The sequence below is a fragment of the Hipposideros armiger genome, unplaced genomic scaffold, assembly GCF_001890085.2.
Source record: "Hipposideros armiger isolate ML-2016 unplaced genomic scaffold, ASM189008v1 scaffold_3, whole genome shotgun sequence".
Classification (NCBI taxonomy): Eukaryota; Metazoa; Chordata; class Mammalia; order Chiroptera; family Hipposideridae; genus Hipposideros; species Hipposideros armiger.
The window spans coordinates 2,129,622-2,146,285 of NW_017731353.1; the positions used below are offsets into that span (position 1 = coordinate 2,129,622).

Below are 16,664 nucleotides of genomic sequence, written 5' to 3' on the forward strand. Positions count from 1 at the left end.
GCTGCTCACGCTGGCTGCTGGCCGCTCACGCTGGCTGCTGGCTACACACGGTAGCCCATGGCAGCCCACTGCCACAGGGGCTGCAGCCTACGCCGTCGCTGGCAACTCACGACAGCCCAGCTCCAGGTTGAGCTGTTGTTCAGCATCTTAGCTGTAGAGGGCAGTGTCACTGGCCCTCATACGTGGGATCTGAACCGGGGCCCTCTGGCATCCCAAGCCAGTTCTTAAACATTGCGCCACTCGGCCGGCCCAATGTTGACTCTTTTAGGGAGGGCGCAGCTCACAGTGGCCCATGTGGGGATTGAACCGGCAACCTTGGTGTTATCAGCACCACGCTTTAACCAACTGAGCTAACTGGGCACCCCCTGCAGCCGTATTTATAAGCCTGGCCCTGACCCCCAGGAGCAGCCCTGGTACCAACACAGGAGGGAGTACAGGTCCCCGTGCTGCCACCTGTGGGCTCCAGGCAGCCTGGGGGACTGCTGGCCATGACGCCTCACCTGGCTGGGGATTCGAAGCTACCCCCTGAGACGGGCCTCAGGTAAGAGTCGGGAGAGGCAGCTGGGGGTCACTGTGGGGATCCTTTGCCTGGGCTAGGCTCCTGTAGGGGGAGCCATTCAGGTCAGGGAGGGGACAGGGAGGAGAGCAAATCTCCAGCTGGATGAATGAAGGGGCAGCCCCCTGCTGGCCTCAAGTTTGGGGCCCTGGGCCTGGCCTCTCCTCTGGGGCCAGTGTCACCTTGTCTGCAGTCCTGGGCAAACAAACTTGAATCCACTTTTTTTTTTAAAGATGTTTTTATTGGGGAATTGCGGGGAGGGGAACAGCGTTGGGGAATGGGGAAGGGGAACAGACAGGTGGACAAATTGCTGTTTTGTTCTTCAGTCTAGTTGTGGAGGACGTCGCTTCACTGGCCCATGTTGGTATTATCATTGCATTCTTCCCGGCTGAGGCAATCAGTCGCCAGTCATTGGTCGGCCACTCACAGCGGCTCCTGGTAGCTCACACCGGCTATCAGCCGCTCACACTGGCTGCCAGCCACTCACATAGCTCATGGCAGCCCACTGCAGCCCTGCTGCAGCCTACGCCATCGCAGGCGACTCACAGCAGCCCAGCTCCAGGTCGAGCTGTTGTTTACCATCTTAGCTGTAGAGGGCGAACGTCACTGGCCCTCAATGTGGGATCCGAACCACGGCCCTGCTGCTCAGAGCTGGTGCTCCCAAGTGAGCTCTTGAATCCACTTTTAACCAATCACTGCTCCAACCTGCCTCGCTGCCAAAAGTAAACACCCACCTTCCTGTGTTTCTGACCCCTCCTCATCCCCTGAGACCCACTGCAAGGATGGCTCCCCTCAGTTCACAAGATACAGCCACTTAAACCATCCCCAGATACTGAAGTAATCTGAGCTTCCCCTTGTCTAGCCACCGGACTTTCAGGATGGATTGCATCATCTCTTGCTAAGTGCCAAGTCTTGGGACAACAGGGATGAAGAGAACCTGCCACTGTCCCAGGAAGTGCCTGGGCCACAAGCAGGCATGGCTGGCTGGAGATGAGGGCTGGAAATGGAGCACAGAGAGGCGAGAGCCTGGTTGGGGCACACGGCTGCCATCCAGGGCACCTGGCAGCTGGACACTTACCGCCCCCACCCCCAGGATGCTGCCATCCTAGGCCAAAGCTACAGAGCAGGCCTTTGTTTTCAGGGGTCAGTGTTTGTTTTCATGAGTAGATGGAGCACGTCCACTGAGCCCTGTGGAAAACCGAGCCAGCCTCAGGACAGGGATGTCCTGAGACCCCAGTATTGGAGCCTCCTATGTAAAACATCTATTTCTTACCATACTTACTGCCTCCCCAACCCCACTTTGGGTGAACTAAGAGGATGATTCTGCTGTGTAGCTGCATCACCAAAGAATTAAGCTGGTCTCAGGGAGGGGCTCCTAGGCCTGGGGGCCAGATGACCAGCTTCTTCTGGTCCTGGCGAGCTCTGGGGAAGTTGCCCCCTCTGATGGCCACAAAGGGGCAGGCTGGTGGTTTCTGGGGCTCTGACCCACTCTACTATTTCCATGTCACTTATTCATACTTGGGGGAAGGATCTGCCCAGAGCCCCAAAGAGTGCCCCGAGAGCCTGACATCCGGGTCGCTGAGACACCATCGCCTGGGACACTGCAGCCGGGGGTCTCTGTGGTGCTGTCAGCCTTGGAGGCAGAAACCATTCGCCAGTGCCGGCAGAAACCATTCGCCAGTGCCCAGTCTTGCCAGGAAGGCAGGGTCCCTTTAAGCCTTGCCTCATTCGTCAGTTTGTTGCTATGTATGAGACCAACTTCCTTAGCAACCAGTTAGCCTCTCTTAAAGGGGCCCTGGAGTAGCGGTTGCCACTAGCCATGGCTCCCAAAAAGAAGGCAAGTAAGGGAGCCAAGGAGCCCAAGGTCAAGAAGAAAGGTGGCAAGAAGGATTCCAGCATGGTCATGGAAATGCCTTTAGCGGAGGAGACCCGGGAGTTCTACCACATCCAGATCCGAGACCTGGAGGACAGGCTGGCCCGGTGGGTGGACAGGCACGGAGGCTGGTCCTGCTGGGTCAGCAGCTCCGCTCGGAGCTGGCCACTGTGCAGGCTCGCCTGGGGCTGAGGGGTTCTCTGACTCTTCCAAGACACACTTACTTGATCATTTTTATTTTAAAACTTAGTTTCTTCTCAGTTATGATGCACTAGTCCAGTCTCAGGGTGACCTTTGAAAGACAAACCCCTTTGGTGACACAGGCGGTGGTTCATCCCCTGATGAGCCTGCAGATGCAGCTAATGTTGAGTCGTGTGTGCCAGATGGTTCACTGTGTCCCCGAAACGGTACGAGAGAGGTCTTGACATCACCCCCATTGCACAAGTGGTGGGACTGAGGCTCAGGGAAGGGGAGTCACCCCCAGAAGGAGGTGCCAGAATGGAAGCCCTGGTCCCCCCCCCCGACTGCCCTACACCAAGCTGCTTCCTTGCTCCACAAAGCAGGCCATTCAGCTCTGTACCCTGCAGTGCCTTCTAGGCAGTGGCCATGCAAAAGATGGTTGAGTAGATTCTGAAGTAAAACATCTTTCCAAATAACTTCTACCAACTATTCCATTGGAAACGAATAAATCGATTATGTGATACTCAAAAAAATTCACGAGCTTCCGTCAAGCTGAGACCAAATAGATTTGGGAAAAATGCATTTGGAGCAGTTATTTGGTCATTACTATTTGCCAAGCCCCTCTGCCAGGCCCCAAGAGTACAGTGGTGAAGGTCAGGGGTCTGCCAAGTGCAGAAGACAGACACATCAAGTCTCGACCACCCAGTGGGACAAGGGCCAACCTATAGGAGGGCACCAAAGTGAGTCACAAATGTAGCTCAGGGCCAAGAAGGCTCCACCACGGAGGTACCACTCAATGGTTGAGGGTAAGGAAGATAGCCGAAGCAAAGGCTTGAGATTGCAAAGTGTGGAAGTGTGTGCAGGTACGCAGCTGGTCGACTGGCAGTAGGCATTGTGGTTAAGAGCCTCAACTCGGGTCAGACTGACTTCAGCTTCAGTTCTGGTTTTGCCACTTACTAACTAGGCGTTTCTTCATCCCTCTAAGCCTTCGTTTCCTCATCTGTAAAATGGGTATAATCATAGAACCCACTTCCTTATGGGTTGTTGTGAGAATTCAATACACACTGAGTTCTGTGTACCGGGCACTGTCCTAGGTGCTGGGGACACAGCTATGAACATAACAAAGGCCCTCATGGGACTTACAGGTAGTGACGTAATGAACATAAAGCACTGAGCACAAGCGCTGGCTGTGGTCATGAGCACAGATTGGGGGAGATGAGGCTGAATTCCAACTGAGGAACCTCAAATGCCCCTCTGCAGGAGGGTCCTGGGGAGCAGGCCCTGTGCACGGAGGCATGCCATCCCCAGACCCCTGCACCTCTGCCCGGCCCTCGTCTCAGGTACCAGCGTAAGTGGGATGAGCTGGCCATCCAAGAGAAGCTGTTACGCCAGGAGTTTGAGCAGTTGGCCAGCAACAAAAAGGAGATCGTGGCCTTCCTCAAGCGTGCGCTCAACCAGAGGGTGGATGAGATCACGGACCTCAACAAGCAGCTCCAAAGCATGCAGCTGGCCAGGGAGCTGGAGAAGGATGCCTTCGAGGCACAGCTAGCCCAGGTGCGCCATGAGTTCCAGGAGACCAAGGACCAGCTCACCACAGAGAACATCATCCTTGGTGAGAGGGGCCTGGGGGCACACCCCGCAGGGACAGGGAATCCGAGGCTCTGGCTCTTTGGGCTCAAGTCCTGGTTCTACCACTGTCTGTGGCCTCGGGCAAGCACTTCTCTCTGACCCTGTTTTCCCACCTGGGAAATGGGAATAATATGTCTGCCTTGAGTAACAACAGCTTTGTTCTGCTTCCCACATTACCTTCCGTCATGGTCCCAGCAATCCTACAAGGCAGGAAATACTATCACACCTGTTGGTAGGTGAGGGAGCACCTCAGGAAGGTTAAGTGTCTTGGCCAAGGTCACTCAGCTGTTTTTAGGCTTAATGACAGCATCAGTGCCTGGCCCAGAGAAGGTATTCAAGTTGGGTACCTACTGTCATCGTCACTTTCATGAGAGGGGGGTGGGGGAGAGTGTCAAAGGCTTCTCAGAGGTGAAACCTGAATGAGGCTCGGAAAGATGAGTGGAGAGGAAGAGAGAGAGCTTTCCAGACTAAAGCAATACAGGTGGGCAGGACTCGGCGGCGTAGGGACAGGGGTCTGGCCCTGCTGGGTCAGGAACCACAGGGAAGGTAAGAGGAAGGGAGGGGGAGGGGGCTGCTTCAGGCCCTCGCTACCCTGGGCCCTGCCCTCCCCAGGCGGCCCCTCACCAGGCCTGGTGGGGCAGGTGGGAAGCTGGCAGCCCTGGAGGAGTTCCGGCTGCAGAAAGAGGAGCTCACGGAGAAACTCACATGGCTGGAGGACCAGCTGCAGACGCAGGGGAAGGAATACAAGAACTACGTGTACAACCTGGAGAAGAAGTCGGTGCTGGACAAGGACAGGTGGGCAGGCCAAGTGCTGGCAGCTGTCAACGGTGGGGCCAGAAACAGCCCAGGCCTCGGACTGCCGCTCACCTCGGCTTCTAAATGGGGGGACTGCACTAGCTCATCCACTCCCCACCCTGCGGTTCCTCAGACTCCTGGCTGATTTCTGGAGGGTGGGAGAAAAACAAACAAGCTCCCAGCTCTAGTCCTCATGCCGCACTGGAGAGCCCCTGGACTTCCTTTTGCCACATTCGGTGACTTAAATCACATTTATTTCATAGGTAATAAATAATACATTGATTTGGTTCACAATTCCAAAGGTACAAAGGTCTACAGTGAAAAGCCTCCTGCCTGTAGCCTCTCCCCTCCTGGGGGAAGAGCAGAGAGGTGGCTCTAGGTGCTCTGGGGACCCCCACATAGGAAGGGGGTGCCTGAGGCCTGTGCCCACTCTGCCCAACCCCCCACCCCCATCCCATCTTGACTAGACTGCGGAAGGAGATCATCCAGCGTGTGAACCTGGTGGCCACTGAGTTCCGCAAAGTGGCCACTGACCAGATGTGGAACACGACAAAGCGGGTCATCCGGGAGAACAACACCATGACCCTGCAGCTGTCCAAGGCCTCCCGGCACGGCATGCAGCTCCTGCAGGAGAATGAGCGGCTCAAGGGCGCCCAAGACAAACTGTGCCAACAGCTGGAGGTGCTGGAGAGCACCAAGAAGATCATGGCTCACCGCAGCAGAGGTCACCACAAGGTGTGCCTGCCAGCCCTGCCATCAGGGCAGCACAGCCTGGCAGGGGCAGACCAAGCTGGAGTCAAGTCGTGAGGGAGGCAGCAGTGAGGGGATGGGGCCCTCCTTGTTGGGGTTCTGGGCTGCTGGCCCCAGCTCCGGTTTCTCTTGAATTTGGTTTAAAGCCCCCATAACTTGGAAGTGGAGCTCCCTCCCGGAGAGCTGGGGGCTCTGCCCAGCCATTGTCCAGAGATGTGGCCTCTCTGCACAATGGTCTGAGCCCAGGCTGAGCCTGGAGCTGGGGCAGCGGGGGTGGGCGGGCCCAGGGCATGGCCACCTGCCTGTACCCACAGATCATCCTCATGCTGAGGGAGAAATGCCACGAGCAACAGAAGGGCAGAGTGGAGGCTGAGCAGCTGTGCCTCCTGCTGAGCCCATTGGAGCAGAGCTTGAAGCAGCTGCAGAAGGACAAGCAGGAACTGAGGTGTGTGTGGCCCACAGAGGGACAAGCGGTGGGACAGGCAGGAGCCCATCCCTGTATGGCCACATGACACAGGCCAGTGACGTCCCCTCTCTAGAGGGGCCTCGAGGCTTCCACTGTCCAACAGGCTGAGGCTTGGGGCTGGATGAGGACCCCGTGGGCTAAAGAGAAATGGCAGAGCCCATCGCACTGGGGCAGGGAGGCAGCTGACTCCTCTGGTCCCGGGCCAGGAGCCAGCAAGACCAGCTGAGCCTGCAGCTGGAGCAGCTGCAAGCCGAGGTGCAGCGGCTCCAGCAGGAGCTGACCGAGGAGCAGAAGGTTCGGGCAAGCCTGGAGACAGCCCTGGCCCAGGCCACCTCCTTCCTACAGGACATTCTGCAGGTAAACTGGAAGTGGGTGACGGCGGGGGGACTGGGCCAAGGACAGAAAGTGCTCAGAGATAACTGGGCCATGTGGAGGCCAGGCAAGGGTCAGAGACCTCAGCTTTCCCCTGAGAGACTCCTGGCAAGCCCGTCCTTTTCTGATTCTGCACTTCAAAGATCCCATCAAGGTCTCAAAGGAACTGGATGGAGTCCTTCTCTGAGGCCGTGGAAGGCCTGGGGCCTCAGTCTTCCCATTTGGAGGATGGGTATCCCACCACAGCCAGGGAACACTTTGCAGAAACAGGCACTAGGGTTGGAGTTGCCCAGAGGTGGGTGTTGGGGCCACTCTGGGCCTGATCCCCATGGGCCCGCCCCTGTCCCCCCTGGCAGATGCAACCAGAGCCAGAAGACAGCAATTCTGATGCAGTGTTCCAGCAGCAACACAAGAAAATGCTGCAGCAACTGCTGGCCGTGCTCAGCTCGGCCATGTTCCTAAGCCCCCAGATGGTTGCGTGTCCCCGCCAGGAGAACCAGCCCCATGGCCCGCGCAAGGAGAGGTAACCCTGTGTGACCTCAGAAGCAGCCATGGGACTTGTCCAAGGGCTGTCCTCAGTGACCCTGGGCCGGAAGTGTGCTCCCCAAAGCCTTTCTAAACCTCAGCCTCATTTGTGAAATGGAGGTGATGACATCAGCCCCTTCCCCACAGCACCCAGCCACCCAAGATGGGATGTCTGCTGCAGCAGCTGTCCAGTATCACACCCTACCAGCTGGGGGACCTGGGCTTGGTGCCTCGAAGGGCCCACATCCCACCCAACCCTGAGGACCTCAGGCTGCTCTCTCATACTACCCGTGTGGGAATCTTCAACACACAGAGCATCTCTGAGGTGAGTGCTGGGGCCCTGATGACAGCAAGATGGAGCCAGCCCTGGGTGCAGATCATGGCTCGGCCATACTGCAGCTGTGTGGCCTTGGAGATGTGAATGGACCTCTCTAAGGCTCCATTTCCCCATCTGTGAAATGGGCTGAAGAAAGGTGTGGCAACGCCTCAGTGGGCTAAGGCATGCCCACACAGCCCCTGGGAGGGGGTCTTGCTGGGCCCCTCCTCCACAGGCAGGGGATGGGTAAAAACCCCCTGAGGAGGCCTTGGCTTCTCAGCCAGCATCTTTAATCTTACAGATCCACACCTCTGGTTCTTCAAAAAGATTCAAAAAGTTCAGTCTTCCTGACATTTCCCTACTTTCTAAGTAAGACACAGAGAGAAGACCAACCCCCTATCCCAGAAATGGACCAATCCAGCTACAGTCCCCCCCTTTAATCTGTAGGAGGCCTGGAGCAGCCCAGAGAAGATTTATATAAAAAGTGAATACCACAGGTTGGCGTGGCACCTCTGTGGATATGGCTGGGTGTGTGGGCATGGCAGTCAGGCAGGAAGCTGTGTCCACTGGTATCAGGTGCCCAACAAGGGCCCCTGGCTTCGCTCACGGATGTGGTCCAGGAGCAGGTCGATGGCGCGTTCCAGCAATGGAGGCAGCAGCTCCTGCTCTGCGGAGGAGAAGCAGCCCAGCACATGCGCCTTCACTGCGTCAGGGTGCGTAGGGCGCCCTATGCCTACCCGCAGCCGTGGCATTGCCTGTTGGGAAGCAAAGGGGCCCAGGGAACTTTGGTGAGGAGTGTTGGGGCCCTATGCTGGCCCACCCGACCCACAGCAGTTCAGAGCAGTGGACTCACATTGGAGTTGAGGCAGGTAATGCAGGAACGGACTCCATTGTGGCCCCTTCAAGGGATATGGGAGGCGCAGTCAGTGCTTTCCTGGGGGAGCACCCTTCAGCCCTCCCAGCCCAGACTGGGATCAGAGCACCCCATCCCCTGCCGAGACCGAGTCGGCACCCCTACACCACTCCAACTGGGAGGCTAGCTTCCCTATCCCACCTAAACTGGCTCAGGGCCTCACCTGGCGCTTCCCCCCAGCTTCAGGGTCAGTTTCCCCAGGGGCTTGTCCAGCTCATCATGCACCAGGTAGACCTCCTCAGCCGTCAGTCCGAACAGCTCCGCTTGGCACAGGGAGGGAAACAGTGGCCCTGGTTACTGCAGATCTGCCCAGAGGGCATTGTCCCAACTCAGGGCTCCCACAAGGAGGAGCCACAATTAACCCCACTTCACATGTAAAGAAACTGAGGCGCCCACAATCTCCGAGGCCATGCAGTAACTGGAGCTCAACAGGCACCTGGACGTGAACAGGTCTGCGCAGCCCAGAATGCCCTCTCTAGCCTCTGCGCCCTCCCTGCCGGCCGGCCCACCGCTGGTGCCCTCAACTCACCGGCCCGGGCCACGCTGCGCCCGTTGGCATTCATGAGCCGCCGTGGCCGGAGCAGGACCAGCTGGACATCCCCGAGCGAGGCCAGGGCGAGGTCGGCGGCGCAGCGACGGTCGCGCGCCCAGCTCTCCGCCACACCCAGCCGCCGCGCCAGGTGCCCCAGCACCGCCATGCCCACGCTATGTCTCGTGCCGGGCAGTCCAGGGTTACCTAGGCCGGCCACCTGCGGGCGGCACCAGGGAAGCTGAGGCCCGACAACTCTCGCCACACTTTATTTCACAACAGCCCCCTGGGACCCAAAGCGGAGGAAGGGAGGACCGGAGTGGGAAAGGGGTCGTAAAGAAGGGGCCCAGAAACCCTGGAGACCCCAAAAGACCAAGTGGAAATTAGTGCCCCGCGAGCTGGGCGGGCAGGGCGCCCTGGTGCAGGAGCGGAGTTCCTAGACATTTGGAGCCCGTCGGAGTAATGGACCCATTTCTAGATACGAAAACTGAGACAAGGAAATTTGGGGGACTTTGCCCGAGAGAGAATGGCAGACTGGAGCTAGGGCCCGAGAGCCTCTACGTCGCCCCCTCCACTACACTCACCAACCACCTCTTCCCTGCGGGTCGGGGTTCCAACACGCACCGGCTCATAGCTCGACTCAACCACAGGCCCCCGCGCAAGAGGCTAAGCGACGGCATGCTGCTCCCCATTCAAGGCCCGCCCCGCCCCCTGACGTCACCCAGACCTCGGCCAATAGTGGTCGCCATCTGCCCAGGGGCGGCCACCAGTGTCCAATCCGGGCGGGCCACAGGGCCGCCATGCTTCTGAGGGGCGGAAGTGGCAGGGCGCCCCCGCGCATTCCGCGGCGTGGCGTCACCGTGTCCTGGTGAGCTTAGTTGTGGGACTCGCAGAGCCCTTGTTTGACCTCCGGATTGGGAGGAGGGAGCTTTGTTCTGGTCCACGCTATGGTCTTATCTCGCTGCGGAAATCCGGCAAGTCTTTTCCTTGCTGTAGCCTCAGCCTTCCCAACTAAAGTTTGCTACTCTTCTTACGGCTGAAACAGCCTTTGGATGCCGGGGGCGTGGCCAGAGGGGCGGAGCCTGTAGACGTCGGGGGAGATGGTGCCTAGCAACGTCAAGGTTGAGGGCTGCGAGAGAGCCAACTCAGGCCTTGAGGTCCTCCTGGAAGGGGCCTCATGACAGACTCCAGAGAGGTGCGGGAGAAGGCGAAAGCATAGGCAGAGCGTCGGGGGTGAAGAGACACAGGCTGAGCTCGCAGGAAAGGTTTTAAGTACCTGAGAGGCAGGATCAGTTGTGCAATTCAGGAAAGTCCCAGGCCACTGTACAGAGAACAGAGGGCTTGGAGTGTGTGGCTGGTGGGGAGGTCAGAGGGGTGGCCAGAGTCGGTGTACTGACACAGATTGCTTTGGCCCAGACAAGAGGGTAAGAGAAGAGGAGGAATCTAAGAGACCTTTAGGAAGTGGGACAGAGGACTTGAGGACTGATGGGACATAGGTCTCTGGCTGGCAGAGAAGGTGGACTCACTGAGGTGGGAAAGCTGGGGCAGAAGTCAGGTGAGGTTCTCAGTTTGGCCTCCTGGGCGTGAGGCTCCCACATGATGTGCTAGGGGCTGCAGGACCCTGGGGCCTGGAGCTTGGGGGAGGGCCTGAGCTGGAGACATTAGAGTTTTGGGTGTCAGTAGCTGCAGGTTGGAGCTGAGAAGGAAGGACCAGAAGAGCAGAGGGCAGTGTGAGCATGAGAACCTTGACCCCTGACCTTGACCATAGGAGAGGAAGAAACGCAGAAATGGAGACAGAGAGAAGTTGGCACATCCCTAAGGGGAATGGGACTGGGAATGCTATCAGACCCCAGATTGTGCCTCCTACCAGGCCTCATTTCTACTCCTCCTGTAAAATACCTGAAGAGAGTGTGTAAGTGGAGAGGGGGTCATCTCTGAGGTCTGCTCCAGCTTGCTGTCCCTTGATTCTAGGATGGTCTGAGGCTTGACCAGGTTCCCTCACAGCACATCCCAAAGCCATGGACGACTCCAGTCCTAAAAGACACCCTACAGCGCATCTTTGGGACCAGCCAGGTGTTCCAAAGCTTTGGTGATACAAGACCAACGACCACTGGGTTAACAGTGTCCCTCAAAGTCAAGGAGTAGTGAGTGACTACCTTGCCCCAGGGTTTTAGGTTCCTCCCCTGCACAGCCATTGACATGCTGTGCAGCCTTGGGCCAGTTACTCTACCTCCCTGGGCTTCAGTGAACTCAACTGTGTAAGGTCTCTTCCGCCTCAGTGGATACAAGGCTGCTGGCCTGGATGAGCTCCAAGAATGCCAGCCTCTCCCTAGATCTCTGTCTACCCCTCCTGTTTTTCCACCTAAGTGCCCCAGTTGTGTGCCCTGGGCTGGTCAAAGTCAGGGCCAGCCCCTTTGCCTGTGCCCCCTACCCCCACAGCTACCAGCGAGGCCATCGGTGCTTGGAGAAGGAAGACTGGGAGTTGGCCGTGCTGTTCTTCTCACGTGCCCTCCACCTGGACTCCCAGCTGGTGAGGGGGAGGGTTTGGATGGACATGGGCAGTCTCTGGTACACACTTCCCCTCACTGTCACACCTGCCAGGACCCTCCTCGTAGGGCCACCAAGTCCCTGCTGGTAACTGAGAGTCAACCCTCAGGGTGGACTGTGGGGCGTGGACAGCAGCCTGGGTCCCCTCTCCCTCAGGTAGACTTCTATGCCCTAAGGGCCGAAGCCTACATCCAGCTCTGCGACTTCTCCTCAGCCGCCCAGAACCTGCGGAGGGCCTACTTCTGCCAGCCAGAGAACACCAACTACCTGGAGCGGCTCAGCTTGGTGCTTTACCTGCAGGTGCCTGGGGCTGCCCGAGGCCCACACCAGGCGCCCACCTCACACCCAGGCCTGCTGGCTCTCCCTCCTGCTATTGTTTGCTCCCAAGACTAGTTCTGACTCCCTGGGGACCTCATTGTCCCTATCTCTGTCACCCCACCTGCTGCCCCTCTCATGACCTCTCCCACCTCTGGAGTTGGTGTACCACCAGAGCTGGGTAAAGTTTTGCAACACTGTCCAATAGAACTTTCTGCAATAATGATGATCTACTTGACACTGTTCAATCTGGCTGCCATTAGCCACATGGTACTGTTGAGCCCTTGAAATGTGGCAAGTGTGACTAATTTTTAAATTGTATTTCATTTTAATGAATTTAAATGTGTATAGCCACATGAAACTGGTGGCTGTTGTACTGGACAGCACAGACCTAGAGTCTAGAGGCTCTAAGCACTAAAAAGGTAATAATACCCCCCACTTGCAATTCAAAATAAAAACAATATTAAACCATAAAATACCAACAAAGTCCTGATTTTTTTCCATTTTGACAACTTTGATATCTTTAATGTCAATAATTACTCAATTCTTGAAAAGAAACATTCAGGGCACCCAAACCATGTGCTTAATCTGTCAGGGTCCTGAGTCCCGTACTGGCACTTCCTGTGTGACCTTGGGGAAGTTACTTCACCTCTCTGAGCCTCAGTTCTTTTATCTAAAAGGGGGATGCTAGTTATTACCAGCGAGATAACAAGTTCAAGTTCTTAACACCTGGCCTGCCACCTGAAGCCCTAGTCCAGGCTGGAGCCTGTTACTGTTAGCTCTGCGGTTCTTGTCTACCTCCCAAATTTTCTCTATTTCTCTTTGTTCCTGTGTCTCTGTATTGCTGTCTGACTCTTGCCAGGTGTATATTTCTCACTTTCTCTTGCTCTGTCTCCCCAGCTCTGTATTTCTCCCCATCTCTGTATCTCTATCTCTTAAAGTCTCTCCAGATCTAAAGAGCTCTGTCCCTGTCTCTTGTCTCTCTCCCCTTTCACCCCAAAGTTGCCCACCCCCTCTCATGAGTGCTACCAGGCCATGGATGCAAGCAGAAGTGACTGCCCCTTGTGTCCTCAGGGCCAGTGCCTGTTTGAGCAATGTGCCTTTGTGGACGCCCTGAGTATCTTCTCGCAAGCCTCTGAGCTCCAGCCCGAGAAACCCCACTTCCGTTACCGATGGTGAGTGCCCCATTTGCATCCTTGCCGGCCCTTGTTCTCTAGCAGCCCCTTCCTGTCCCTGTCACCTGGCAGACAGAGCACCTTTGCCCTCCGCCCTCAGCATGGCCTGTCTCCTGGCCCTCCAGCGGCATCATGACTGCCTCTTGCTCGTCACCAAAGAGGTGAAGGATGGCACGACCAATGCTGATGTCTACATCCTCCGGGCTAGGCTCTATAACTTCTTCCAGAAGGTAGAACAGGCAGGGTGGGGCAGGGGTGGCCTTCCCCCCAGAGCCTGGTTGCTCCCAGCATGCCCCAAGATTACAGGAGGCAACTAGGCCATCAAGCAGCCCAGAAGCCACATCCTCACAGTGTGACAGGGACAGTCTGGGCAGAGGCCTGACCAGCACTCACCACTCAGTGGCCAGTCAGGTAGTTGCTCCATTGTCACTCAGCCCTGGCTCTGTGCCAGGCCTGCGCTGGCCCCTGGAAACCACAAGATGAGAGACCTATGCCGTTGCTACCCTCACAGAACTCACAGCCCAGGGGAGACGTCCCTAAACAGATAATTACATGAAGAATGATTTCAGGAGAATACGTAGCACCACCTGAGATCGACTAGATAAAGTGGCCCCTCCTGCTGCCTTCCTTTCTTATTTACCTCAGTGAATGTTTACTAAGCACCCCAGCTGGTACATCCCCTGGGCTGGGCATGGAGACAGACAGTACAGGGAATGGCTTAGGGACGAGGGAGGCTTGAGGTCACAAAGGAGGAGGGGACCCCAGGCATGGGAAGGCATTGGACAGGGCCCTGTGAACCCAGGACGACCCTGACTTCTTCCTGGGGACATCGAGAACCTCATAAGGGTGCTCCCCAAGGCAGTGGGCTTTAGAAAGATCCTTCTGGCTTCCGGGGGAGCGTGGGCTGGAGGGTGCAAGGCTGGAGGTGGGAAGCCGGGGGAGGAGGCGAGGAGGGAGCCGGAGGAAGGATGGGCAAGAAGGGGGCAGTTCCACAGTCCTTGGAAGTCAGGATCAGAGACTGATCCGGGGGTGGGCAGAGGGACGGGAGGGATCCGGAACAATGGCCCGTGTTCCCGCTTGGCCTGGTGCCTGGGAGCTGGGACACTCAGGAGGGGAAGGAACAGGGGGTGGGTGAGATTGGGGAGGGGTTCACCTCAGCTCACCAGGTGGGGCACCCTGGGGGTGGATGGAGACATGAGCCTCCCTACGCTGAGGGTTGAGCTTCTATGTCCAACAGTGAGTCAGTGGGAGAGTCTCCTTCAAAGGTAGGAGACTAGTAATTACTGATAATGATTGTTGACTGTCAGGGTTTTAGCCCCGTTCCTGCCACTTCAGCCCCTGCAATGCACATGCTAAGCACTTGACTCATGTTTATCTTAAAGGCTCACAATAACCCTTTGAGTGGATACAATCTGTAGTCTTCACAGGTAAGGATACAGGTCCAGAGGGGCTGGGTTACTTGCTCAAGGTCACACAGCCAGTTCTCAGTGGTGCTGCCCTTGAACCCAAGTCCGCCTACTCCAAAGCCCTGCCCCTAGCCTCTGCCATCTTCCCCTTCCCGACTTCCACTCACACCTGGTGTCGCAGGTTGCCCTGCTCCCCTCCAACCAATTATCCTATAGGACACAGGGTGCATGCTAAACTGTTTGTTGACTGACTGACAGACCTGCTCGCCCAGTGGAAGGTATTTGCCTGGGGATGTTTTCCTCTCATGCCCAGGCCTGAATCTGTTCTTGGTCAGAGTTATCTTGGGCTTAAAGGTCAAGGGAGTGGGGGAGGATGTGCTGGGAAGGATAGGGAGGACACAACAGTCACAGTCGGGAGGCCACACCCTTGAGTGAGCCACGCAGAAGTCCTCCAAGGAAGCAGTATCTGTGACCCTATTCCATGGCAGAAACCACCAAGGCTGAGCTGGCTCAGCTGAGGTCACTTCTGGAAAAGGCCCAGCGGGGCTGGGGCCTGGGATGGGATTTCCCACAACGTTCCCTGCCTCTTTCAAGAAACAGGAAGGGTAGAACAGCGAAGTGGCACCAAGGATGGGTGGCATGGTGCCAGCCTGTCCCAAGAAGGGCCCCTATAGGCCTGGAGGTCTGCCTCCTCCCCCCACTGGACAGGGTAGGGCTCAGCTTGGCCTGCACCCCTGATGTCACCCCCTGTCCCCTGCAGCCCAAACTCTGCTATCAAGACCTGCATAGCACCTTGCTCTTGGATCCCAGGCACCCACAGGCCAAGGTGCTGCTCAAGATGATGGTGGACCAGGCCCAGAAGTCATTCCAGGATGCCGGGATCCTAGCCGTGCAGGGCAAGCTGCAGCATGCACTGCAGTGTATCAACTGTGCCATAGAAAACAGCCCTCTGGACCCCAGCTTCTTCCTTTTCCGGTACTGGGTGCGGAGGTGCCAGTCTTGGGTCCAGCTGTGTGGTCTCAGGAGAGCCCATGAACCTTCTTAGGCCTCTGTTTCCCCATCTAGCCTCTAATAATCTTTCCCTACTCCCCACTGGGGTCAAGGCATCATGGGAGGTGGTCTCTGCTACTGCCCCTGAAGGAATCCTGGACCCCTAGGCCAGCTGAGCAGTTTATGGTGGGAGGATCAGCCCAGCTCTGTGGATAAGGCTTGCGGGTGAATCTGGCCCTGCCAAGGGCTGACCACATGATTTAGGGCCATTTAACTTCCTTGGGTGTGGGTTTTCCCATATAAACAGTGGGGGCGAACCATCTGTCCCAGGTACAAAAAGGCCTTAGCATAGAGGCTGGCATGCACATGGCTCCCAAAAAGAAAGAGAGAAGCTGGTTTTGAGAAAAGTGGAATGACCAGGGACTAGCAGGTTATCTGAGTAGCAATCCAGGCCCCACAGGCCGCACCTAGTGCATGACGTGGGAGCCCCATCACCAGCTCGGCGGGTCGGAAGGCCCAAAGCGGGCAGCGGCTTGCCCAGCCACCGGGTCAGTGGCGGTGCTTTGGCTCTCATGTCCCTCCCCCATAGGGGCACCATGTACCGACGGCTCCGGGAGTTTGATGCCGCCGTGGAGGACATCCTGAAGGCGCTGGACATGATGACCGAGCACCAGGAGGACCTGGTGCAGCAGGCGCAGCGCCAGCTGCTGCTGACCTACAACGACTTCGCGGTGCACTGCTACGTGCAGGGCGCCTACCAGGAGAGCGTGCTGCTGCTCAACAAGGCCCTCAGGGACGAGCAGCGGGAGAAGAGCCTGTACATCAACCGCGGCGGTGAGTGGGGCTCGCCTCTCTAAGGCCAGGGCTGGGCACTTGAGGCCCCTGAGGGAGGGAGGACAGAAGGAGGGAAAGAGGAAACATTTAAGAGTCTCACTGTCCCACCGACAAACTGGCTACAATCTAAGGAATGCTCAGAAATCAGACAACTGGGAAGAGGCGCGCAGAGGCTCGGGAAACCTCCGCGGGCGCCCCTGACCGCCCACGGGTGTTATCAGCCACCAGTTTCAGGCCCCGCCCTCCGGGGGGTGGAGCAGACTGGGCTGGGGCTCCTGGGCCCAGGGGCTGGGGACCCACTCAGCTCCCGCCCCGGGGCCCCAGATTGCTTCTTCCAGCTGGGCAATCTGACCTTTGCTGAGGCGGACTACCAGCAGGCGCTGGAGCTGAGCCCGCAGGACGAGGGCGCCAACCTGCGCATGGGCCTGCTGCAGGAGAAGATGGGGTTTTGCGAGCAGAAGAGCAAGTGCGCGCGGGCTGTGTGAGGGGCGGG

At 57.4% G+C, this 16,664-nt stretch overlaps 3 protein-coding genes across 4 annotated transcripts in view; 2 read left to right on the forward strand and 1 right to left on the reverse strand.

Annotated features, from left to right (window-relative positions):
- The first annotated feature begins 1,167 nt into the window (after positions 1-1,167).
- CFAP157 (cilia and flagella associated protein 157) lies at positions 1,168-13,889 on the forward strand. Its single transcript, XM_019636668.1, has 13 exons — positions 1,168-2,536; positions 3,950-4,221; positions 4,880-5,033; positions 5,501-5,768; positions 6,098-6,228; positions 6,456-6,606; positions 6,978-7,144; positions 7,294-7,471; positions 10,876-11,048; positions 11,344-11,434; positions 11,608-11,751; positions 12,841-12,941; positions 13,042-13,889. Exons 1-13 carry the CDS (start codon positions 2,376-2,378, stop codon positions 13,256-13,258), a joined length of 2,208 nt encoding a protein of 735 aa, XP_019492213.1. The 5' UTR covers positions 1,168-2,375; the 3' UTR covers positions 13,259-13,889.
- Positions 5,575-9,625, reverse strand: PTRH1 (peptidyl-tRNA hydrolase 1 homolog). 2 transcript variants are annotated; one of them, XR_002123276.1, is made up of 6 exons: positions 9,489-9,625; positions 8,905-9,124; positions 8,539-8,638; positions 8,316-8,361; positions 7,955-8,217; positions 5,575-5,657 (listed from the first exon to the last, which is right to left on the reverse strand). XR_002123276.1 is itself a non-coding variant. In XM_019636727.1 (5 exons), exons 1-5 carry the CDS (start codon positions 9,594-9,596, stop codon positions 8,035-8,037), a joined length of 657 nt encoding a protein of 218 aa, XP_019492272.1. In that variant the 5' UTR covers positions 9,597-9,625; the 3' UTR covers positions 7,885-8,034. The 2 variants fall into 2 exon arrangements, 1 of the variants encoding a protein (XP_019492272.1); XM_019636727.1 differs by lacking the exon at positions 5,575-5,657 and having other exon boundaries at positions 7,885-8,217.
- Positions 13,890-14,135: 246 nt separating the features above from the next.
- LOC109379778 (tetratricopeptide repeat protein 16-like) overlaps positions 14,136-16,664 on the forward strand; it is an 8,261-nt gene continuing 5,732 nt past the window's right edge. Inside the window, exons 1-3 of the mRNA XM_019636683.1 lie at positions 14,136-15,322; positions 15,927-16,171; positions 16,496-16,637. Of these exons, the coding sequence (XP_019492228.1) occupies positions 14,829-15,322; positions 15,927-16,171; positions 16,496-16,637 (881 nt within the window). The 5' untranslated portion in view covers positions 14,136-14,828. The remainder of the gene's footprint in view (positions 15,323-15,926; positions 16,172-16,495; positions 16,638-16,664) is intronic.

Excerpts from the sequence above, each read along its gene's own strand:
- CFAP157 (XM_019636668.1), top strand. The coding sequence starts at position 2,376 with ATGGCTCCCAAAAAGAAGGCAAGTAAGGGAGCCAAGGAGCCCAAGGTC. Across the intron at positions 2,537-3,949 it reads CTGGAGGACAGGCTGGCCCG|GTACCAGCGTAAGTGGGATG; the intron begins GTGGGTGGACAG and ends CCCTCGTCTCAG. Across the intron at positions 7,472-10,875 it reads ACACACAGAGCATCTCTGAG|GATGGTCTGAGGCTTGACCA; the intron begins GTGAGTGCTGGG and ends CCTTGATTCTAG.
- PTRH1 (XM_019636727.1), bottom strand. The coding sequence starts at position 9,596 with ATGGGGAGCAGCATGCCGTCGCTTAGCCTCTTGCGCGGGGGCCTGTGG. Across the intron at positions 9,125-9,488 it reads CCGCAGGGAAGAGGTGGTTG|GTGGCCGGCCTAGGTAACCC; the intron begins GTGAGTGTAGTG and ends TGCCGCCCGCAG. Across the intron at positions 8,218-8,315 it reads TTACCTGCCTCAACTCCAAT|GCAATGCCACGGCTGCGGGT; the intron begins GTGAGTCCACTG and ends GCTTCCCAACAG.